The sequence below is a fragment of the Opisthocomus hoazin genome, chromosome W (assembly GCF_030867145.1).
Source record: "Opisthocomus hoazin isolate bOpiHoa1 chromosome W, bOpiHoa1.hap1, whole genome shotgun sequence".
Classification (NCBI taxonomy): Eukaryota; Metazoa; Chordata; class Aves; order Opisthocomiformes; family Opisthocomidae; genus Opisthocomus; species Opisthocomus hoazin.
Window position 1 is genome coordinate 45513616 of NC_134453.1, and position 24823 is coordinate 45538438.

A 24823-nucleotide genomic window follows, 5' to 3' on the forward strand; every position below is an offset into this window, starting at 1 on the left:
TGGAAATCCCCAGCATGGAATTTGCAGTCTCTGAATGCTTTGTGTTGCAATACATTTAAATATTCTTAGATCATTTTTTATTTAAATAACAGAGACAGAGTTTTATGGAAAGTGTTAAGTGTTTTGATACATAATCAACACTGTAATAAAATCCTAGCAACATTAATGCATTGTTAAAAAAGTAAGTCTTGACATCCCACCATCTAATGAAGTTTTCTTCCATCCTTTTAATGGATGGATGTAGAATCTGACTGTATCCAGCCTGAGTGACAAAATGTACTTCTGTTTAGTGAAAACACTAAAGTACAGCATCCCCTCAACCTTTTGTTGTATAAATTAAACATACTGTGAAGTAGTTGGCAAGCTAGCTGCTCATAGTTGAAAATCCAAGTGCATGACCTTTGTTCATGTCTTAGCAAGAAGAGGGGTCTCGCAGCCTATGACTTCATATAGCACAGTGGCCACGGTATTTTATTTTCTCCCTATATTCCTAACATACTCTGTGTATGTTGAAGTGGAGTCTGCTAAATGTGTCTGAAAGACTTCTTTTGCACTTGGAGAAGAAAGGTTCCCATCACCAATCCAGAAGTTGAAATATAATTTCTGCAATTCAAAAAAATTGGGTTTAAGAAAAAGCATATTTTAATTTGGAGTGTTGGCATTTTGACTAAGAAAATAAATATTCAGTGCTGTTTTGGAAAAGTATGTATTTTTAGACCAATTTCCTGAGGAAATGAAGCTTACACAATCATGTTGTCTGTCTGTACGTGTTGGTCCTTCCTGCAAAATTGAGCCCGTTATTTGATTTCAGCCACACTTGAAACTTGAGGTAACATTTTGAAAACGATTGTTTCTGAATTTTGTGAAAATTGGTTGCTAATTAGAGGCGAGACCTAAACTTGTGCTTTTGCTGAGGAGAAAGGAGACAGACCATGGCTGGCGTATGCAGTCAGTAATCATGTTTGCACCATTTAAATTTGCTCTCTCCTGCTGAGGAGGAATATTATAGAAGCCATGGACAGTAGAGGGGACTGTTATAGCAATGATTGAGTTTAGAGGAAGATACATTTCCATAGCAAGGTGAAGTTTTGTTAGTTCTAGTGCACACAGCAAGATGTGTTGTTTTCCAAACTGAACGGAATTGTAAAAATTGAAGGAACTTCTTGATATGTGCACTTGGAAACGTTTCCTTTTAAACTGTAGATAGAAGAGTTGTCAGAAACCATGCTGGTTCTTTGTGTTGTATTCTGCCTTTAAATGAGGGATTTGAAAATAAGGTACATGAATTTAATCTTATTCATCACCAAAAAAAATTTAGATTTCCTATAGTTAAATTTTAATGCTCTGTAGAGGGTGGATTTTGTTATATTAAGCAAAAATATCATCCTAATAACCTTTGTAAAGGTAAGGATAAGCAATGTTGTAAAAACACAATTGACACTTCAGAACTGCTGCTTCAAAATTTTCTGCTTCTCTGCAGTGTAGGGCTGTGTTGGGTGACCAGTTTACAGGCTAAATTTTGACTTCATCCTCTGGGGTTTGTAGGTGTTTTAACCACACTTAATACCACTATTAATACCAGATCTGTTGTGTTTAAAAGAAAATAAATTCTCTCTCTCCCCTCTCACACATATATGCAGGTATGTATACACTTCTTTCTTTTTTTAAGTATTTAGCAGCCAGGGGAAGCTTGAGAAGCTGCCCACATAAGTATTTCTGAAGTTGTCTTGTTGGTTTTTAAATCGACCAATTTCTGTTTTGCAGTGCCTGAAAATGACAACAAAGCGGAACTTGTTTGTGCGGCTGGTGCCATGCCGCTGTCTGCGTGGAGAAGAGGAAACGGTCACTATGCTTGATTATTCTCACTGCAGCCTGGAACAGGTGCCTAAGGAGATTTTTACTTTTGAAAAGACCTTGGAAGAGCTCTATTTAGATGCTAATCAAATCGAAGAGCTTCCAAAGGTATGTTGAGTGGTTTCCTTTTAGTTACATTTATTAACTCTGTTACTTCATCAGCATTATAGAAGCTGATAGTGTCTAGCTTCATGGTTCAGCTTTTAGGCTGCAGTTTGCCAAATACTTTTAAGTAAATGTTGGTCCCAGAAGAAGCAACCCATTTATGCCTTCCCGCTTGACTAGTTTGCTGTACTGAATTGGGATGAAACTGCTTAAACAACTGATCCAGTCCAAGAGAGGAGGTACCTAGCAGAAGAGGCAGGCTAATTTCTGGGGCAGTGTGTGCTCAAATTGACTAACTGTATTCAACAAATTGCTGCATTATTTTGAATCTGATAACACATGAAGATTAGAAGAAGCAAGATTAATGTCTTGTTCAGATCTCTGCCCAGAAAAGACTACAGTCCAAAGTATCTATTCACTTTGTCACTGAAATCAGGAGTAAAACTTCTTAACGCCAATGCAGCATTAAAAAGCAGGCATTCTTTATTACAGTGCCGGATGCACGGGGGATAGTTCCTCCTAGCGTGCATGCCATATGTTGTCTCACTCCAAGCTTATATCACCCTGTTACATACTTGTGTATTAAGTTTCCCGGTGATTCGAAGATCCGGTAAGAAAAAAACCTAACAGTACAATGTATACTGTTAAGCAGGTATTCTTTATTGCGGTGCCGGGCACACGGGGGATTTCTCCTCCAAACGTGCGCGCCAGACACCCTGTTGCTTCAGGTTAAATACAATCACACAGGTAATTATTCATTATATTTCTAGGAACTAATTAGCATATGTAAATATCTTTCACGCATGTCTGTTAGTATCTTTGGGTGGTCTTCGGGGGTCCCAAGATGAAGGCCCATCCTCTTCATCACGCTGTTCACTGATTGACATTTGTTTCTGCGCAAACTCAGTTCTAGCATCACGTATATCATGTCCTTCAGGTTGTTTGGCTCTACTCTTGTTGCTCTCTTGGTGCCTCCTTATCTCTGTAGCTTAGCGCATTTGCCCTCCCAAGGCCGTGCTGTCTGGAGTAGAGTTATTTAGGAGTCTCTTTTATCCCACAATTATCCCAATTATTTGCTGAGAATCAAGACCACTTTTGTTTCACTTAATTATTTTGTCTAACGACTAAGTGATAGCGTGTGCCCATGTCCTTCCACTACATTCCTTAATGAGAAAACAGGGATTAGTGTAACAGTTATATTGCTAGATCACTATGCATGCAGAAATACAAGTTACAGTACTAAAGACTACTAAAAACTAGAAAATATTAAGGCTTTTTGTTATAGTTTCACATTTCTTACAATCCTCTCTATCACCGGAATGTTCATACATATTTATTCTATTTTCTGGAACTAATTATCATATTTGCATAGTCATTGCGCATGCGGCCTGGGGCTTCCATGGGGTCCTCGATGGTCTCTGGTCATCTCTGGTGGCTGTAGAAGTGGTACTTCTTAGTGTCCTTTCCATTAATTCTGAGTTTTTCCTTCCATATATGGTCATGAGTTGGCTCACTGAGCAGTTTGTGGATTTCTCAGGTTCCTTATCTTGGTGTCTGCTGGTTTATCTGCACCACTTTAGGATGTGCTAGTTATATGTCCTTGGATGTATTCTTGCCTGAGGTCTCTGATAGTCAGTCCTTTGTTTTCTGCTTAATCCCTTCGAAGTTCCCTACCACCTCCACACACCAGGTATCCCCATGTACACCATGTCATGTGCCCTATTTCGCAACAACTTGAAGTCCTGCTTTCTGAAGTTTAAAAACTAGAGAACTGGAATGCCGCTTTAATTACATCTTTATTATAGAAATTAATATTTGTTGTTTGTTCTGAAAGCTGAGCACAAACTGCACACTGAATTAACAGTATACTAGACAAAAGAATGAAAATTTGTGCCAGTGAGACTTTTGGGAACTACAAACTGATCATTACAATGAGGACTTGTTTCCATTACTAGGTCTTATCTTGATGGAATTAAAGACTTAATAGTTAAAGACTTAATAATAAAAATTCTTTTATCACAATTGTGTGCAAATCTTCACTGTCATACAGGACAACTGAAGAATGCTTTGTCAGATATTTGGAAAGTTTCCTATTACCACTTAAGGTTTTGCTGTTTGGATTTTTGAAAGATAAATGAAACTAATAAGGAAATAACTGTCAAGTTACTATTCTGAAATTGCTTTATCAGAAGCCCTGGACTCTAGTAAAGCTGACTTAAACCACAGAATCACAGAATGGTAGGGGTTGGAAGGGACCTCTGTGGATCATCTAGTCCAACCCTCCTGCCGAAGCAGGGTCACCTAGAGCAGGCTGCAGAGGACTGCGTCCAGGCAGGTCTTGAATATCTCCAGAGAAGGAGACTCCACAACCTCCCTGGGCAGCCTGTTCCAGGGCTCCGTCACCCTCAGAGGGAAGAAGTTCTTCCTCATGTTCAGACGGAACTTCCTGTGCCTCAGTTTGTGCCCATTGCCCCTTGTCCTGTCACTGGGCACCACTGAAAAGAGCTTGGCCCCATCCTCCTGACACCCACCCTTCAGATATTTATAGGCATTTATTAGGTCCCCTCGCAGCCTTCTCTTCTTCAGGCTGAACAAGCCCAGCTCCCTCAGCCTCTCCTCGTAGGGGAGATGCTCCAGTCCCCTCATCATCCTCGTAGACCTCCTCTGGACTCTCTCCAGTAGCTCTTCATCTTTCTTGAACTGGGGAGCCCAGAACTGGACACGGTACTCCAGATGGGGCCTCACTAGGGCAGTGTAGAGGGGAAGGAGAACCTCCGTCGACCTGCTGGCCACATTCCTCTTAATGCACCCCAGGATCCCATTGGCATTCCTGGCAACCAGGGCACACTGCTGGCTCATGGTCAACTTGTTCACCAGGACACCCAGGTACCTCTCTGCAGAGCTGCTCTCCAGCAGGTCCGCCCAGAGCCTGTACTGGTGCATGGGGTTGTTCCTCCCCAGGTGCAGGACCCTACATTTGCCCTTGTTGAATTTCATCAGGTTCCTCTCTGTCCAACTCTCCAGCCTGTCCAGGTCTCTCTGAATGGCAGCACAGCCTTCTGGTGTATCCACCACTCCTCCCAGTTTGGTGTCATCAGCAAACTTGCTGAGGGTACACTCTAACTCTTCATCCAGGTCACTGATGAAGAAGTTGAACAAGGCTGGGCCCAGTACTGACCCCTGGGGGACACCACTAGTTACCAGCCTCCAACTAGACTCAGCACCGCTGATGACAACCCTCTGAGCTCTGCCATTCAGCCAGTTCTCAATCCACCTCACTGACCACTCATCCAGCCCACACTTCCTGAGAGCTTCCCTAGGAGGATGTTATGGGAGACTGTGTCGAAAGTCTTGCTGAAGTCAAGGTAGACAACATCCACTGTTCTCCTCTCATCTACCCAGCCAGTCATGCCATCGTAGAAAGCTATTAGATTGGTCAGGCATGATTTCCCCTTGGTGAATCCATGCTGACTACTCCTGATAACCTTCTTTTCCTCCACTTGCTTGATGTTGACCTCTAGAATGAGTTGCTCCATCATCTTTCCCGGGATGGAGGTGAGGCTGACCGGCCTGTAGTTCCCTGGGTCTTCCTTCTTGCCCTTTTTGAAGATGGGCGTGACACTGGCTTTCCTCCAGTTCTCGGGCACCTCTCCTGTCTTCCAGGACTGCGGTGAATGACTTCACGGACCCCAATCTTGCGCTCGATCAGAATCATTTTATTGCTCAAGTGAATACCTTATATACTAATACAATAGTTACTAGAGCCAATCGGCTTTGTATTTGTGGCTTTACGGATGCCAGTTCACGGTTGCTGTAAAAACAGCTTATCTCATGAGAACAGAGAAGGGAGGCACAGGATGCGCTAGTCCTTCAGGGCCATGAGACAGTGCTGTTCTGTCTCAAGGTATATGGTTTCTCACATCTCCCCAAAGAGCCAGACACTGTTGATGATAAGAGCTGACATAATTCGGCCTTCAGCCTTCTACAGTCTTCTCATTGAGGCCTACACAAACTGCAACACTAAAAATAGATGTAAGAACACAAATGCTAATAGAAGACATATAGATGTGAAGTGCATACCATAACCTGCTGGGTGTAAAGAAAGATCAAATTATCCTAATAATGGTACATATTGATGGCAAATCTGTTATCTAACATATGGGTGTAGATTGATTTACTTGCATCCAATTTTCTTTCTGTGTGGATGGTGGGACCCAAGCACTGCCTGACCACAACATATCATTATTTCCAATTGGAGGGGATGCATCCCACCATGTCAGGAGTCGAAATAATGGCGGATCAATGATATGAGCTCAGTAAATTTGCGCTTGGGTTGTAAGTATACTCATCACACATACAGACATCCATAACAGTTAGTATCGGATATTCGTATTAATCACTTAGGCTAAGATCAATGTATCTAAAGGCATAACTCATTAACTATACAGGCTAAAATCAATGTACATAAAAGCATAAATCTGCAAACTTCAGCCCATCTATTCCCTGCTGCATCGAATGCTTCTGCAGCCCCGAGAAATCAGAATCCAGATACAACAGTCTAAAGTCAAAAACCAGAAATAATCAATACCTGCAGAACTCACCAAACCGGAAGACGCAAAAGCAGTTACTTAGTCCAGACTAAGTTCTGTTAGATCACAGAAACCAAATAAATCCATCAGATCACAGAAATACAAACGCTATGACAACAAACACACAAAACCACACAATCATAGTCGCGACCGCACACGCACAGGCACACCAAGTTTTCAACATAAATCCAAATATTACAAATAGACAGAGACTTACCAGAAGACAGGGACTTACAATAATATTCAACATTTAACAGACAAATTCCTGAGCCTCGGTTTCAGGAAGAGTACTTTCTTTTCAATTCTGTTTTAGGAAGGGTACTTTCCCTTCTCCCTGGGGATATAGCCCAATGCTGTGAAGCTTTTGCTACGACTGACGGGCAGGCAACAAGAAATAATACTGGAAGAATGCCTTTACCTTATTGATGGTCCTTGCTCAGAACTTCTCGGTCCAGGGATTGGAGGTTCTCCCTGAGAATCCCTCGGTGCCGGCTGGAGGTCCTGTGATCCCTTAGACCGCTGATGTCCAAGAGCAGGGTCCCATCTGGGGTGCCAAAATCTGTTACCGGAAAGCGGCAAAATAATTCACTCTCTAAAACTTAATTTTGGAGTTCTAGAAAGCAGGCATTCTTTACTGCAGTAGTGGATGCACAGGGGATAGTTCTGCCCAAATGTGCGGACTGAAAAGACACAACTACTAGATATTTATGCAATGTTAACATACATAATCATTACATTTCCGAAAAGTGCTTATCATTTTCCCCTTTTTAGGGTTTTTTGTTGTTGTTTTGTTTTGTTTTGCTTTGCATATATTAATATCCTTTGCACATGTCTGTTGGCACCTCTGGGCAGTTGTCGGGAGCCCTCAGATGAAGGTTCATACTTTTCCTCACGGTGTCTGCTGGTTGACCTTTGCTTCTGCGCAAACTCAGTTCTAAGATCCCGTATACCGTGTCCTCCAAGATTGCTTCGTTATACAAAGAGCTGTTGTGGGAGATAACTGCCAAATATGCCAAAAAATGTATTAATCGGAGTGGGTGGTGCACCCACTGCAGCTGTCAGAGTACTTGCGTTTGCTGTAATTTTTTCAGTTTTCCCCATGTAATAGGATCATCCTGAGTGGATCTCTTCCGCTTCCACGTCAGAGGTTGCTCCTTGAGTGTGAGCGTGGTCATCTCTGGCATCGGATTCTGTGTTGTGTTCTTTCAGCTCATGATATGGTTTCACATATTTTGCTGGTAACCATCGAGGGCCTGTTGAGAGAAGAACACACGCATACCCTCTTCCCCACGTTATTAGTTCTACAGGACCTGTCCATTGCGATTCCCCAAATTCTTTATACCATACTTTTGGTCGAGCCACAAATGGAGGGACCATTCCAAATTGGCGGTCAGCTGCTGTTGTAAATAATTGATGATCAGAACGATTTAAAAAATTAAGTGCATGTAATGCTTTGTCTAACTGTTCCTGTGGGGTAACACTGCCCATAGGATTCCCCCTTTTTTGTTTATTTAGCATAGCTTTGAGGGTCCCATGGACACGTTCAACAATGGCTTGTCCAGTGGTAGAATGCGGTATACCTGTAACATGTTGTATACCCCAGTCTTGTAGGAAGATAGAAATTGTCCGTGAAACATGAGCAGGACCGTTATCAGTTTTCATTGTTTCTGGAACGCCCATAGTGGCAAAACATCTTAGCCAGTGACGTTTCACATCGCGTGCCTTTTCTCCCGTATGTGCAGTGGCTACCAGAAATCCTGAGAAAGTATCCACACTAACATGTATGTTGGGGTCAATGTAGCTTGAGAATTAGCACGACTAGGCTGCTTAAGCAAAACAGTGTGATTTAACATGCTTGCTGGAAAAGACAGCTAAGAATAGCCATTGAGAAAGTTCTGATAGCGCACATGGTGTGGGTTAGCAAAATAAGATGTGTTCAAGGACGTGGAGGCAGTCTGTTGCTATTAGCGTTAGTGCATAGTTACCAATTATAAGGGAATGTGGGGCGTGTGAACAGCGTGTGATTTGTGTCTGTAGCCTATCCGATGTAAGCGTAATCGTGTGTACAGATGTGGTAAATGCATATAACTGCACAAGTGGGAGAATAAAGTGTTCCGACTGTGTATCTTAGCAATGCGTGTGAGAGTCGTTCCCGTCCTTTCACGGATGCTGAGACCCGGCACATGTACATAACGCAGTCGACCAAATGTTGATATATGTGTAACATGACTCTGCCACAACTCATTAGTTTGTAAACCACGAGGGTTCACTCCTGTATATGATGATACGGGTGTAATACGTTGACAATCAGGGCACGCACGGACAATTTCTGTGGCTTGCCCTCGGGACAAAGCAAATTGTTTACGCAAGGAAGAGGCATTTTGATGAAAGAAGTCGTGAGATAATCGGGCTTGCTCAAAACTGCGCGGCAGTACTGCTGCCATTGTCAATTTATCTGCTACAGCATTTCCTTCAGTTATTGGTCCTGGTAGAGTAGTATGTGACCATATATGTATTATAAAATATAAATGTACATGATTCTTAAGTAGTGAAGCTAATTTCAATAGCAAGGAAAAAAGTTGTTTGTTATTGACCTCTTTTATCATTGCATCTTCAATGCGTTGAACAATACCCACAACATATGCAGAATCTGCGACAACATTGAGTGGTTCAGTCGAAAACAATTCAAAGGCGCGCAAGGCCGCTGATAGTTCAACAATTTGTGTGGATCCTTCAACGATTAAAATAGATGATTGCCAATCTGACGAATCTGTTTGTTTCCACACAACCACAAACAAAAACAAACAAAACACAAACAAAACCATGCGTTTTCCCTGATCCGTCCAGAAACACTGTTCGTGCTCCTTTAATAGGAACACATCAATTCTTTGGCTGCAACGGAATTTGAGAGAGGGAGTGTAACAGCTTATGTTGTGGAAGGGTATAACGTATGTCATTCAAATAATCAGCTAGAGCGGCTTGCAGCGATAAGGATTCCCTGTTTAATACCACAAAGTCATCTTTAGCCAGCAGCAGGTAAATAGCATCAGGATCACGTCCTGTCAATTGCTGACAGCGATTCTGACCTTGTGCTATTAAGGACACTATCATGTCTACCTTTGTGGTTAATGTTTTCATGGGCATATGAGAGAAAAAGATCCATTCCAGAGTCTTCAACTCCTGCATGTTAACACACCACTGACCTAAAAGAGCATAAGGCTGGAAAAAAGCATGAATTATATACAAATCTATTGGTAACTTGACATTGATTCTGGAGGCAAAGGCAGTTGTGATTTTATCTGAAACTTTCTGCAAGACAGTTTTTGCTTCTGGCGTCAATCTCCTGGAAGATAACAAATCTGAGTCCCCTTTCAACAAGGTAAATAGAGGGGACAACTCTTCAGTCGTAATGCCCAAAAGGGGTCGTACCAAATTAATTTTTGTAGATCATGAAGAGTGGTGGCCTGCTCAACAATACGCAATGGTTGTGGGAACACTCGTGAAGTAAAGAGTTTCCATCCTAGATCCTTCCAGGGCTGCTCTGTCTGCACCTTTTCCGGGGCTATCTGTAACCCGTAGATCTTTAATGACGATTCTAATTTAGCGAAAGCAATGAGCAGCACATTTTGTGTTTCAGCAGCAAGGAGGATGTCGTCCATATAGTGATATAAGTAAATCTGTTTAAAAGATTGCCGCACTTCTTTTAGCGCTGCATCCATGACTACCTGGCAAATCGTGGGGCTATTCATCGTGCCTTGTGGCAGAATGACCCAATGGTATCGCTGCGTAGGTTTACTGTTGCTAATTGAAGGCACAGAAAATGCAAAATGAGCACAATCATCAGGGTGTAAAAAATTTGTAAAAACCCAGTCCTCTAAATCAGTCACAAAAAGAGGCCAATCTTCTGGGATCATAGCTGGGTTAGGGACACCAGGCTGTAGTGGCTGCATTGGGCTCATCACTGCATTTATAGCCTGCAGAGCTTGTAATAATCTCCATTTACCAGACTTTTTTGGAATGACAAATCTAGGGGTGTTCCATGGACTAGTAGATGGTACCAGGTGACCTAATGCCAGCTGCTTGTCCACAAGGCGTTCTGCTGCAGTAACTGAACTGCACACACTTTTTCGAGCCAAGGGCTTGAATGTCAGGAAAACGGTTCTCGTCGCGCCGCTTCCGGGTCGGGCCGCGCCGGGCGCGCGCGCCGGGGGGGCCGGGGGAGGAGGAAGCAGCGGAGGAAGGCTCGCCACCCGCCCTTTGTCGGGCCGGCGCGGGCTTGCGCGCAGCTGGGCCCGTCGCGGAGGCCCCGGCGCGTCCCCGCTGCTGGGTCACGGCGCGCTGCCGCCGGGCTGGGCCGGGCCGCGCCGCGCCGCCGGTTGCCGAGCGAGGGGAGCCCGCCGGCGGGAAGGGGCGGCGCGCGGCAGGCGCGGCCCGGGGGGGGCCACAGGCCCCAGCAGTGTCCGGTTCGCTGACCCGTCCGGTGTGGTGACCGCTGGCGCTGCGGCCAGACCCGGCCCGGCGCTGCGGCTGTGCTGCGTTGGAGGGACTGCACGGCTTTAGGCTGGAGTTCACCCTGCTTTGATCTCAGGTCGGGTACGCCGACTGTTGTAGAGGGACCCTGTTGTACTTTTTCGGTTGCACGCTCAAATTGCAAGATCTCAGCGGCTTCCTCTTGTTCAATTTGCCTCATAATAGCAGTTTGTAACCGATCTAAAAACTGAACATAGGGATCCCGAGATCCCTGTCGAATTGATACGAAAGACATTTCTCGCCGGCCAAGGTCTGGCACCTTTCGCAAGGCCCTGAGAGTTAAATCCGCGGCTTGCATAAATACTGGTCTTGGCAGTGTTGCTTGTGCTCCCCCCGTGGCGTAATTATCTTGACCCAGCAACTCGTTTTCTCCAATACCTAATCCAGCAGAAATATTCTCCATAACTTGCACAATTACAAGTTCCTTATATTCTGATGCCCAGACAGTATATTGTGCAGATGATAGAACCATTCTAAGTACTGATCGCCAATCAGAAGGGGTCATGACAGAAGATTCTCCTATAGCCTGTATGAGGTTCATAGTAACGAACCCTGGAGACCATATTCTCGTATGGATTTCCGAACTTCCTTAATAAACTCGTATGGTAAATAAGCACACTCTGGGGCTTGGTTAGGCTTATATACTACAGGCATAGCTTTAAGGATAGAAACATCTCCTTTGCAGAGCGCATCAATCCTACATTTATCTAACAATACGTTCGACTGTCCGACAACATTCAATGGTCCCATACGAGTCAGAGGCTGTGTAGGAGGATGCTAACTTTCTGATGCAAGTGGTGGAGGAACCAACAAGGAAACAAGGAAAGGCGCTCTGCTGGACCTTGTATTAACAAAAAAGGAGGGACTGGTGGAGAATGTGAAGGTCGGAGGTAGACTCGGCTGCAGTGACCATGAAATGGTGGAGTTCAGGATCCTGCATGGAGGAAGCAGGGCAATAAGCAAGATCAAAACCTTGGACCTCAGGAGGGCTAACTTTGCCCTCTTCAAGGAGCTACTGGGAGGAATCCCGTGGGCCAAGGCTCTCGAAGGCAGGGGGGTCCAAGAGTACTGGTCGCTCTTTAAACATCGCTTCCTCCATGCTCAGGAGCGGTGCATCCCCCTGAGAAAGAAATCTAGCAAAGGAGGCAGGAGACCTGCATGGTTAAACAAGGAGCTTCTAGCGGAGCTCAGGAGGAAGAGAAAGGTCCATGGAATGTGGAAAGAGGGCCAGGCCACTTGGGAAGAGTACAGGAATGCGGTCAGAGCATGCAGGGATGCAACGAGGAAGGCCAAAGCCCACCTGGAATTGAAGCTGGCAAGGGATGTCAAAAACAAGAAGGGCTTCTTCAACTACATCAGCACCAAAAGGAAAGCTAGGGACAATGTGGGGCTGCTGCTGAATGAGGCAGGTGTCCTGGTGACAGAGGATGCAGAGAAGGCAGAGCTACTGAATGCCTTCTTTGCTACAGTCTTCAGTGCCAAGGCAGGCCCTCAGGAATCCCAGGCCCCGGACGTAAGAGAGGAAGCCTACAGAGAGGACGACTTTCCCTTGGTCGAGGAGGACTGTGTGAGGGATCGCTTAAGCAATCTGGACGTCCACAAATCCATGGGCCCCGATGGAATGCACCCACGAGTGCTGAGGGAGCTGGCGGATGTCATTGCTGAGACACTCTCCATCATCTTTGAGAGGTCCTGGAGGACAGGAGAGGTGCCCGAGGACTGGAGAAAGGCCAATGTCACTCCAGTCTTCAAAAAGGGCAAGAAGGAGGACCCAGGGAACTACAGGCCGGTCAGCCTCACCTCCATCCCGGGAAAGGTGATGGAGCAGCTTATCCTGGAGGTCATCAACAAACAAGTGGAGGAAAAGAAGCTTATCAGGAGTAGTCAGCATGGATTCACCAAGGGGAAATCATGCCTGACCAATCTAATAGCTTTCTACGATGACATGACTGGCTGGGTAGATGAGGGGAGAGCAGTGGATGTTGTCTACCTTGACTTCAGCAAGGCTTTCGACACAGTCTCCCATAACATCCTCCTAAGGAAGCTCAGGAAGTGTGGGCTGGATGAGTGGTCGGTGAGGTGGATTGAGAACTGGCTGAATGGCAGAGCTCAGAGGGTTGTCATCAGCGGCGCTGAGTCTAGTTGGAGGCCTGTAACTAGTGGTGTCCCCCAGGGGTCAGTACTGGGCCCAGCCTTGTTCAACTTCTTCATCAATGACCTGGATGAAGAGTTAGAATGTACCCTCAGCAAGTTTGCTGATGACACCAAACTGGGAGGTGTGGTAGATACACCAGAAGGCTGTGCTGCCATTCAGCGAGACCTGGACAGGCTGGAAAGTTGGGCAGAGAGGAACCTGATGAGGTTCAACAAAGGCAAATGCAGGGTCCTGCACCTGGGGAGGAACAACCCCATGCACCAGTACAGGCTCTGGGTGGACCTGCTGGAGAGCAGCTCTGCGGAGAGGTACCTGGGTGTGCTGGTGTATGACAAGTTGACCATGAGCCAGCAGTGTGCCCTGGCTGCCAAGATGGCCAATGGCATTCTGGGGTGCATTAGGAGGAGTGTGGCCAGCAGGTCGACGGAGGTTCTCCTTCCCCTCTACACTGCCCTAGTGAGGCCCCATTTGGAGTACTGTGTCCAGTTCTGGGCTCCCCAGTTCAAGAAAGATGAAGAGCTACTGTAGAGAGTCCAGCGGAGGGCTACAAGGATGGTGAGGGGACTGGAGCATCTCTCCTACGAAGAGAGGCTGAGGGAGCTGGACTTGTTCAGCCTGAAGAAGAGAAGGCTGCGAGGGGACCTAATATATACTTACAAATATCTGAAGGGTGGGTGTCAGGAGGATGGGGCCAAGCTCTTTTCAGTGGTGCCCAGCAACAGGACAAGGGGCAGTGGGCACAAACTGAAGCACAGGAAGTTCCGTCTGAACATGAGGAAGAATTTCTTCCCTCTGAGGGTGACGGAGCCCTGGAGCAGGCTGCCCAGGGAGGTTGTGGAGTCTCCTTCTCTGGAGATATTCAAGACCCGCCTGGACAAGGTCCTGTGCTGCCTACTGTAGGTGACCCTGCTTCGGCAGGAGGGTTGGACTAGATGACCCACAGAGGTCCCTTCCAACCCCTACCATTCTGTGATTCTGTGAGCCAAAGGGGGGGGGGGTGTAGGAGCAGAAGGGAGCGTTTTAGGAGCAAAAGGGGGTGGTTTTATAAGTGACATACGCAACAGTGATTTTTGTCGTTGTGCCTGTAAAATTCCATCTGCTGTGGGGGTGGGGGTTGCCGTAACCTTTACCGGAGTTAGCGGTGGGTATAAATCAGATCCGTCCTCAGTGTCTATTTCCCCGGGATCCAAAGGATCGTCAGGTTCTGGCGGATCTACCCCCCGCATTCCCTGTGTTGAGTTAGGGGTTTTATCGTACGCAGGACTAAATGTTTCAAAAGACTGCAGCTCGGTCTGTTCCTGCTTTTGCGAGAACGAAGGAGGGGCAGCTGATGCTTGTAAGAGAGTTTCTGCGGGTTTTAGAGCATTTAAAGCTGTATACACTGTTTTCCAAGTAATAATGATTTCCTCAGGGACTTCAAGCTGCAAGTCCTTTTTCATCTGCAATTCCTCCCCCACCTTTGCCCACAACGAGCTATCATATGAACCTGAGGAAGGGTACCACAAGCAATAGTCTCTTATCCAAACTAACAATTTAACCAACTTTGTAACTGATACTGCAAACCCTTGTTCTTTCAAAATTCTCTGTAAAATCTCTTGATGGAGCTTTTGCTCCCTTGTAGCTGACTGTCCCAGCTCATAATTTCCGCAGCTGCTCACCTCAATTGTTCCAGCGAAGGGTGATGCCTCCTCTTGTGTGTGCGCATACGTGCATATGTCTTCCCTCTTGGTCCCAGCTGCAGTTCACCACCGGTAATGATCTTGAATTCTGAATATCTTTATATCCAAATATCTTTGTGTCCGAATACCCACGTTCGGGTGCCATTTCTGGTGAAGACTTCACGGACCCCAATCTATGCTCAATCAGAATCCCTTTCTTGCTCAAGTGAATACCTTATATACTAATACAATGGTTACTAGAGCCAGTTGGCTTTGGATTCGTGGCTTTGCGAATGCCAGTTCACGGTTGCTGTTTTCCAGGACCTTTTGCAGCTGGATGCGTGAAAACAGCTTATCTCATGAGAACAGAGAAGGGAGGCACAGGATGCGCTGATCCTTCAGGGTCATGAGACGGTGCTGTTCTGTCTCAAGTTATACGGTTTCCCACATAAAATTATATACATATATATATTTCCCAAAACATTAAATCACCTCCATTTTTTCTTATTCAGATAAGCCATTTTCTTCAAATGACTCACCTTTGGACTAAGGCCAAGTATGAGAACTTCAGCCCCTCAAGTTAAATGCACTGACAACAGATTTAGAATTTCTGACTATAGTGCACTACACCAGTGCTATAATAAAATTACTAATATTTTATCTCATGGGAACAATTGATCATTCCTATCTAATACCCAATAATGTATCTTTATCATAATTAATATGAATGCCTCTCTATAACTGATGTCCTCCATCATGAACTCTCCAAGGCACCTGTTTTATGCATGAATTACCATAACTTTTTTTAATATGAAGATGTTTACTGCGAATTGCTTAATACTTTATTAATGCAGCAGGGAAACAGGTGGGTGTGGGAAATTTGTAGCAACTGTTGCTCCCATGGTGAATCTACCGTAGTTGTACTGTTTCAGTGTAAGATACTATTTCACTTACAGTTTTAGCCATCAAAAACAAAAGCCTATCCAAACTCTGCTAAAACTATAGCTAGCTAGACCACAGCTCCCGAAGACTTTTTGTATAGTGAAGATACAAATATCTGTACAAATTAAGAAAATACCAGGATTATCCCAGGGATTTAAAAGTGCTATAAATATTAAGACAGTATTTAGATTACAGCTTCAACAGAGTCCTTGGTAACATTAATTCCCAGAGTTGGTATCCCAGTTACCATATAATTACAGATTAAGTGCACAAAGTACAAAATATAGTTACGTAATGAGTCTTTCAAGTGAGACTATGCAAGTGATCCCATTGAAAGTTTAAACAAATGCTTTACTACCAGTTTCAAAGTAGACACCAAGTCCAACCTTCTCTCATTCAAATCTCTATTTTTACATTTGAACAGCAACATTAGTAAATACTGCAACAACATGCAGCTAAACTGAAAGAACAGTTGGTGAGACAGCCACCTCTATGTTTGCCCCTTTCAAGAGTTCAATGGTCTGAACAATGTATACATAGTTTTTCAGAGTACCAAGGTTTTATTGCTGCTTTTTCCTGTTCTTACTCCTGTTATTCATTATGTTCCTGTGTTTCCACTTTTCCAAGAGCTAGACTGAAAGGCCTCCAGGCTTCTTCTCATTAAGTGCTCAGGTAGTGACTTGAACAGTGGATTTTAAGGTGATTTGAATTGGTACTTCTGGACATCATTGCAATATAAATATTAAATAATAATTTCTGGAAGTAATAACTGCCTGGACGTCACGGACCCCAATCTATGCTCAATCAGAATCCCTTTATTGCTCAAGTGAATACCTTATATACTAATACAATAGTTACTAGAGCCAATCAGCTTTTATTCGTGGCTTTGCGGATGCCAGTTCATGGTTGCTGTTTTCCAGGATCTTTTGCAGCTGGATGTGTGAAAACAGCTTATCTCATGAGAACAGAGAAGGGAGGCACAGGATGCGCTGATCCTTCAGGGTCATGAGACAGTGCTGTTCTGTCTCAAGTTATATGGTTTCCCACACAGGACCTTTCAAAGATGAAGGAGAGTGGCTCAGTAGTGACATCCACCAGCTCCCTCAGTACTCGTGGGTGCATTCCATCGGGGCCCATGGATTTGTGGGCGTCCAGATTGCTTAAGCGATCCCTCACACAGTCCTCCTTGACCAAGGGAAGGTCATCCTTTCTGCAGGCTTCCTCTCTTGCCTCCAGAGCCTGGGATTCCTGAGGGCCGGCCTTGGCACTGAAGACTGTAGCAAAGAAGGCATTCAGTAGCTCTGCCTTCTCTGCATCCTCTGTCACCAGGACACCTGCCTCATTCAGCAGCGGCCCCACATTGTCCCTAGTCTTCCTTTTGGTGCTGATGTAGTTGAAGAAGCCCTTCTTGTTGTCTTTGGCATCCCTTGCCAGCTTCAATTCCAGGTGGGCCTTGGCCTTCCTCGCTGCATCCCTGCATGCTCTGACCACATTCCTGTACTCTTCCCAAGTGTCCTGCCCCTCTTTCCACATTCCATGGACCTTTCTCTTCCTCCTGAGCTCCACTAGAAGCTCCTTGTTTAACCATGCAGGTCTCCTGCCTCCTTTGCTCGATTTCTTTCTCAGGGGGATGCACCGCTCCTGAGCATGGAGGAAGTGATGTTTAAAGAGCGACCAGCTCTCTTGGACCCCCCTGCCTTCGAGATCCCTGACCCACGGGATTCCTCCCAGTAGCTCCTTGAAGAGGGCAAAGTTAGCTCTCATGAAGTCCAAGGTTTTGATCCTGCTTATCGCCCTGCTTCCTCCACGCAGGATCCTGAACTCCACCATTTCATGGTCACTGCAGCCGAGTCTACCTCCGACCTTCACATCCTCCACCAGTCCCTCCTTGTTTGTTAACACAAGGTCCAGCAGAGCACCTTTCCTTGTTGGTTCCTCCACCACTTGCATCAGAAAGTTATCATCGATGCTCTGTAGGAACCTCCTGGATTGCGCCTGCCTAGCTGTATGGTCTTCCCAGCTGATGTCAGGGTGGTTGAAGTCCCCCATGAGAACCAGGGCCTGTGATTGTGAGGCTGCTTGCAGCTGCCTGTAGAAGGCCTCATCAACTTCCTCCTCCTGGTGTGGTGGCCTGTAGTACGCACCCACAATAACATCACCCATATGAGGCTGTCCCTTAATTCTAACCCATAAGCTCTCTACGCCTTCTTCGTCCACCCCCAGGCCAAGCTCAATGCATTCCAGTTGCTCCCTCACATACAGAGCAACTCCACCACCTCTCCTTGTTGGCCTGTCTTTCCTAAAGAGTCTGTAGCCATCCATGACAGCATGCCAGTCATGTGAGTTGTCCCACCACGTTTCTGTGACAGCAACCAAGTCATAGCCGTCCTGCTGTACAATGGCTTCCAGCTCCTCCTGTTTATTGCCCATGCTACGTGCATTGGTGTAGACGCACTTGAGCTGGGCTGTCGATCTCCCCCCTGACACTGGCATGCCACGCCAGGGCTCATCCCTAGTGAGCTGGGCGATGTCCCCTTCCCCCTTCAAACCCAGTTTAAAGCCCTGAGTGCTTTTTAAACTCCAGCCTTAAATGCTCCTGAGAAGCCATCAATGAAAATCTGTGTTTTTACGTTGAATAGAGCTAATAACATATTAGATAAACCTAGACATTTTGTCGATGTCTGTTACAGTTTAGAACTTCCACTATTTTATTCTTGTCTTTTCCCAAGCAGATATTTCTTTAGACTTAGACACTTTAGGTCTTAGTAGCGTGCTTCTAAAGACTTTGTATCAGCCTTTGAGTTTTTTTCAGATGATTTTAGAACTTAATTCCTGTCTCTCATTCTTTATTAAAAAATAAAATTGAATGCTTAAAAACCAGAATAAAATACCTTTCTTAGCGAAAAATTTAAATCTTCTGAACTCTTCTTGCATTAAACTTCTAATTTATTTCCCAAATCATAATAACTAAACAAACATCTTCCAAACTGATAATTCTCTTATAAAATCCTTGTAGTAATCTTAAAAGAGGAAGAAAGATTGTACTGTATAATCAAATGAATGCATGTTGGCATTCTAGACCAAAGAGGCTATTAGTCTGCTTTGTCTTCCTTTTCTTTTACATGCCATTTGATTTCATTAATCAGTTCCCATATGAAATCCAGTTTTGTTATGTGAGAAAACTGAAAGGTGGACAGTCTACCACTTGCCTTGATCTAGTGTAAGATTAAATTATCCTCACAATTAGAAAGACTGCTTGAACATTTATGTTTTATTCCTTTTTGCTTTTCTTTGCTGAACTGCAGGGACCTGTAATACCCTACACTTACTTCATGTTAATGTATTTTTACATTGTAATAAATCATCTTTATAGGCTTATTTTTGAGAAGCTAAGAATTCTTTTCAGCTTTTAAGTCATTTTGGTCTTTATTTTTTACTACCTTTTCAATTTTCATTAGAAAAAAAAACCCCACATGTAAATTCAAATACTGTAATGGAAACAAGAAGAGAGATTAGGGAGTAGTAAAGACATAGTAAAAAGGTTTTATTTAATCATTTGATAGAAATTGTAATCTTAAAACTATCCATAGAAGGTCCATAAGGGAAGGCCTGTAACGTTTGAAATCATCCTAGCCAATTTGGAGCCAGAGTTTCAAGCTGTGTATGCCTTTTCCCTAACCCAAGCTTACTTAGTCTTTCAACTCTGAAAAAGGCTTCTAATTAAGCCATCCTCTCAGATGAAGGGTGTGGTACTTATTAGGCTGTCTCCAGCTTTCTGAAGTCTGATTAAGAAATTCCCACTCTTCCCCTTTACTCTTTGCCCCTGGTGGTGTGTTCTTATTCCTCTTTTGCAATTTGCTGCCGTTTGTATGCCACAACACAACTGTTTTCGGGCTGCCTTGTCAACCTGATCACTCAAATGGCCTGTCAGTATATGTGGTTGGTTGGGGTTTTTGTTGTTGTTGTTGCTTGTTTGTTTAATTGCCCTCAGTCTTTTCAGAACCCCAGTGTACTTCAAAAATTGGTTCTTACAGTATAGCTCCTCAATCAAGTTGACTGGCCAAGGGTGCAGCATGAGCAAATTGCGATGGGGAGAAAAATAGGGGTAGAGAAGGACTTCACTTTACCTGAAATGCTGGTGGTGTAGTCTCAGTTTCAAAAGTGATTGGGTATTTGAAATACTTTCATCTTGTGTGCTAATTCACATCTGAAAAGGTACCCTGTTTATCCCAAGTGCCACGGTGTGCATTTGAGCTGAGAAGCTCAAAATGCAGCATTTTTAGTTTTCCCACTCGCTTTGCTGTTCGGAAGAAATTGGAATTCTGTAATAAAATAATGCTTAGTTACATGACTTCTCGTATTTACTACGAGTAATAATGATTTACTTAATCACGGAATATGCAAACGTTAAACAACAACAAAAGGAACAACTACAAAGTCAGCACCCTACAAAACTCCCCCTCCCCTTCCCCTCCCCCTCTTTTCCTTTGGGGATCTTGCAATTCCTTGTGCTGCATTTGTTTTCACCTGACTAATCAGGGAAATTTCTAATAATTCCAGTAGTCCAGATTATTGTTTTCAGGGATGAGTTTTAAGTATATATTCTTGCCTGAAGTGCTAAAATAAAGGAATGGCTCCAAAACACGTGAGCTCATCAAAGTTCTCATTCCCATATAATATCCTAAGGTAACTTTACCTCTTCAAAGCCTTAATAATATCAACTAGTTCTAACAGGTATGCATTTCTGAGGAATTGGAAATATCAGTAGGCAAGTTAAAGCTCAATTCCTTGAGCTTCCATTTTGCTAATTTGTCTGCTTTTGTTCTGGGGTGGTATATGCAAACATGAAATGAATGGGGCTTCTTCAATGGTTTCTGGTTGAAATAATGGCCTCGTAATTGAGAAAGACCCAAGAAATTTCAGTTGAACTAAACCCATTGCTAAAACATTGAGATAAACTTTTTAGTCATAGAAGACTTCCTGCTTTTGTCTGATCTTTTCTCAGAATTCCATAAGGATCAGGGGCACAGGTGGTGTTTTCCTCAATCCCATCAATGGTGGGGAAGAACACTGAAAGGGGCAGGAAAACTCACCTGATTAACAGATGGCTCAGAGGCTGGTGCCATGGGTGGAATTTTGGTTTCTTTGATCATGGGGAGGTGTACACAGCACCGGGCCTGCTGGTGACAGATGGAGTCCAGCTGTCTCAAAGGGGAAAAAGGATCCTTGCCCATGAGCTGGCGGGGCTCATTGAGAGGGCTTTAAACTAGGTTCGAAGGGGGAAGGGGATATAACCAGGCTCACTAGAGATGAGCCCAGGCTTGGCGTGCCAGTGTCGGGAGTGAGATCGACAGCCCAGCTCAAGTGCATCTACACCAATGCGTGCAGCATGGGCAACAAACAGGAGGAGCTGGAAGCCATTGTGCAGCAGGACAGCTGTGACTTGGTCGCCATCACAGAAACATGGTGGGATGACTCTTATGACTGGAGTGCTGCAATGGATGGCTGTAAACCCTTCAGAAGGGATAGGGGAGGAAAGAGAGGTGGTGGGGTGGCTCTGTATGTTAGGGACTGCTTTGACTGTATGGAGCTCGACGATTGTGATGACAAGGTCGAGTGCTTATGGGTAAAGATGAGGGGGAAAGCCAACAAGGCAGACATCCTGCTGGGGGTCTGTTATAGACCACCCAACCAGGATGAAGAGGCAGATGAAGTTTTCTACAAGAGGCTGGCGGAAGTCTCACAATCGCTAGCCCTTGTTCTCGTGGGGGACTTCAACTTACCGGACATCTACTGGAAATGCAACACGGCAGAGAGGAAGCAGTCCAGGAGGTTCCTGGAGTGTGTGGAAGATAACTTCCTGACACAGCTGGTAAGTGAGCCTACCAGGGGAGGTGCCTCGCTAGACCTGCTGTTTACTAACAGAGAAGGACTGGTGGGAGATGTGGTGGTCGGAGGCCGTCTTGGGCTTAGCGACCATGAAATGACAGAGTTCTCGGTTCGAGGTGAAGTTAAGAGGGGAGTCAGCAAAACCACCACCATGGACTTCTGGAGGGCAGACTTTGGCTTGTTCAGGATGCTGGTTGATAGGGACCCTTGGGAGAGAGTCCTGAAGGGCAAAGTGGTCCAGGCAGGCTGGACATTCTTCAAGGAGGAAGTCTTAAAGGTACAGGAGCAGGCTGTCCCCATGTGCCACAAGACAAACTGGCGGGGAAGACGACTGGCCTGGCTGAACAGGGAGCTCCCACTGAGACTCAGGAAGAAAAGGAGGGTCTACCACCTATGGAAGAAAGGGCAGGCGACTCAAGAGGAGTACAGGGGTCTCGTTAGGTGGTGCAGAGAGGAAATTAGAAAGGCAAAAGCCCAGCTAGAACTCAGGCTGGCCACTGTTGTAAGGGACAACAAAAAATGTTTTTACAAATACATCAACAACAAAAAGAAGGCCAAGGAGAGTCTCCATCCCTTATTGGATGCGGGGGGGAACATTGCCACCAAGGATGAGGAAAAGGCTGAGGTCCTTAATGCCTTCTCGCCTCAGCCTTTAATAGTCAGACTGGTTATCCCCAGGTTAGTCAGCCCCCAGTGCTGGAAGTTAGGGAAGGAGTGCAGAACAAACCTCCCATAATCTAGGAGGAAGCAGTTAACGACCTCCTATGCCACCTGGACAATTTCAAGTCTATGGGGCTGGATGGGATCCACCCAAGGGTGCTGAGGGAGCTGGCGGAGGAGCTGGCCAAGCCAGTCCTCATCATCTATCAGCAGTCCTGGCTAACAGGGGAGGTCCCGGGTGACTGGAGGATCGCCAATGTAACACCCATCTACAAGAAGGGCCGGAAGGAGGATCCCTGGAACTACAGGCCTGTCAGCCTGACCTCGATGCCGGGGAAGATTATGGAGCGATTCATCCTGAGTGCACTCACTGGGCATGTGAAGGACAATGAGGGGATCAGGCCCAGCCAGCATGGCTTCATGAAAGGCAGGTCCTGCTTGACCAACCTGATCTCCTTCTATGACCAGGTGACCCACCTAGTGGACGAAGGAAAGGCTGTGGATGCTATCTACCTGGACTTTAGTAAGGCCTTTGACACTGTTCCCCACAGCATCCTTATGGAAAAGCTAGCTGCCCATGCTTTGGATGGATGTACTCTTCACTGAGTAAAGAACTGGCTGAATGGCCGAGCCCAGAGAGTGGTGGTGAATGGAGTTAAATCCAGCTGGCGGCTGGTCACGAGTGGTTTTCCCCAGGGCTCAGTTTTGGTTCCGGTCTTGTTTAACATCTTTATCAATGATCTGGATGAGGGGGTTGAGTGCCCCCTCAGTAAGTTTGCAGATGACACCAAGTTGAGAGGGAGTGTGGATCTGCTTGAGGGTAGGAAGGCTCTGCAGAGGGATCTGGACAGGCTGGTTTGATGTGCCAAGGCCAACTGTATGAGGTTCAACAAGGCCAAGTGCCAGGTCCTGCACTTGAGTCACAACAACCCCATGCAACGCTACAGGCTTGGGGAGGAGTGCCTGGAAAGCTGCCCAACGGAAAAGGACCTTGTGGTGTTGGTCAACAGCCAGCTGAATATGAACAGGCAGCGTGCCCAGGTAGCCAAGAAGGCCAATGGCATCCTGGCTTGTATCAGAAATAGTGTGGCTAAGCAGGACTAGGGAAGTGATCATCCCCCTGTACTCAGCACTGGTGAGGCCGCACCTGGAATACTGTGTTGAGTTTTGGGCCCCTCAGTACAAGAAAGACATTGAGTTGATGGAGCATGTCCAGAGAAGGACAACGAGGCTGGTGAGGGGTCTGGAGAACAAGTCTTATGAGGAGCGGCTGAGGGAACTGGGGCTGTTTAGTCTGGAGAAGAGGAGGCTGAAGGAAGACCTTATCGCTCTCTACAACTACCTGAAGGGAGGTTGTAGCGAGGTGGGTGTCGGTCTCTTTTCCCAAGTAACTATCGATAGGACAAGAGGAAACAGCCTCAAGTTGCACCAGGGGAGGTTTAGATTGGATATTAGGAAAATATATTAGAGTGGTCAGACATTGGAATAGGCTGCCCAGGGAAGTGGTGGAGTCACCATCCCTGGAGGTGTTTAAAAAACATGTAGATGTGGCACTTCAGGATATAGTTTAGCAGGCATGGTGGTGTTGGGTGGATGGTTGGACTTGATCTTAGAGGTCTTTTCCAACCTCTGATTCTGTGGTTCTATGATAAGGAAAAGAACACTAAGTTATTTAGGAATGATCTTATCCAAAATTGTTGGGAAAAGAATATCTCATCAGAAATTCTTCAGATGAACCTTTTTATGCACTTACTTACAGATATTTATGTTGTACTCTCTGTAAGCTTTGAGGATCATTTGATGATTTTTTTTTCTTCATTTCCAGTAATATTACTTGCCCTATTTTGTCAATTTGTAAAGCTTTGTGTAAGAATCTCAAGGTACCTTGCATATAGGAAGAGATCTAGCTATGAGCTAATATTTGATACAAATTATAATACATATATATACAGAAGAGTTTATACAGTTTGCTGTATCCTTAGATCAAACTTTCACTAGTTTTCATCATAATTTTTTTGGATTTTGGTGTACTTGAGCTAGGGAGCACAGAAGGGGAAAAACTACAAAACTTCTTGTAAGATGTAATGGAATAAAATTTAAACTTTTAGTGAAGATTAAATTCTCCATTCCAGAACTACTCAACTTTTAAAAATGTATCTTTTTTTTTTTCCTGTTTTGAAGAAACTAATTTTTGGAGTATCACGTGGCTTGTTTATTATGGAAAATATTTTGCACTGTTTGCAGGACTATGTGTAACTGCAGGTCACAATTTCTGAGATACTGGAAGAAATTTGTAGGAATTGTTAAGCATAGCTTATGTCTTCTTGTGACCATTTGCAGTTTTTTTTGTTTCCTAAGCATCATAAACTTAGACAGTTTTGAATAAAACTAGTTAAATAAATAAAGTTTTTTTAGCCAAAGACTTTAAATAGTCTGGCCTT

General features: G+C 44.9%; 1 protein-coding gene across 9 annotated transcripts in view; it reads left to right on the forward strand.

Annotated features, from left to right (window-relative positions):
- Positions 1–24823, forward strand: part of LOC142365622 (erbin-like) — a 174264-nt gene that overhangs the window by 63653 nt on the left and 85788 nt on the right. For all 9 annotated transcript variants that reach the window (XM_075446590.1, XM_075446589.1, XM_075446594.1 and 6 more), the window contains one exon: positions 1765–1962. In XM_075446590.1, coding sequence (XP_075302705.1) covers positions 1774–1962 — 189 coding nt within the window. In that variant the 5' untranslated portion in view covers positions 1765–1773. The remainder of the gene's footprint in view (positions 1–1764; positions 1963–24823) is intronic.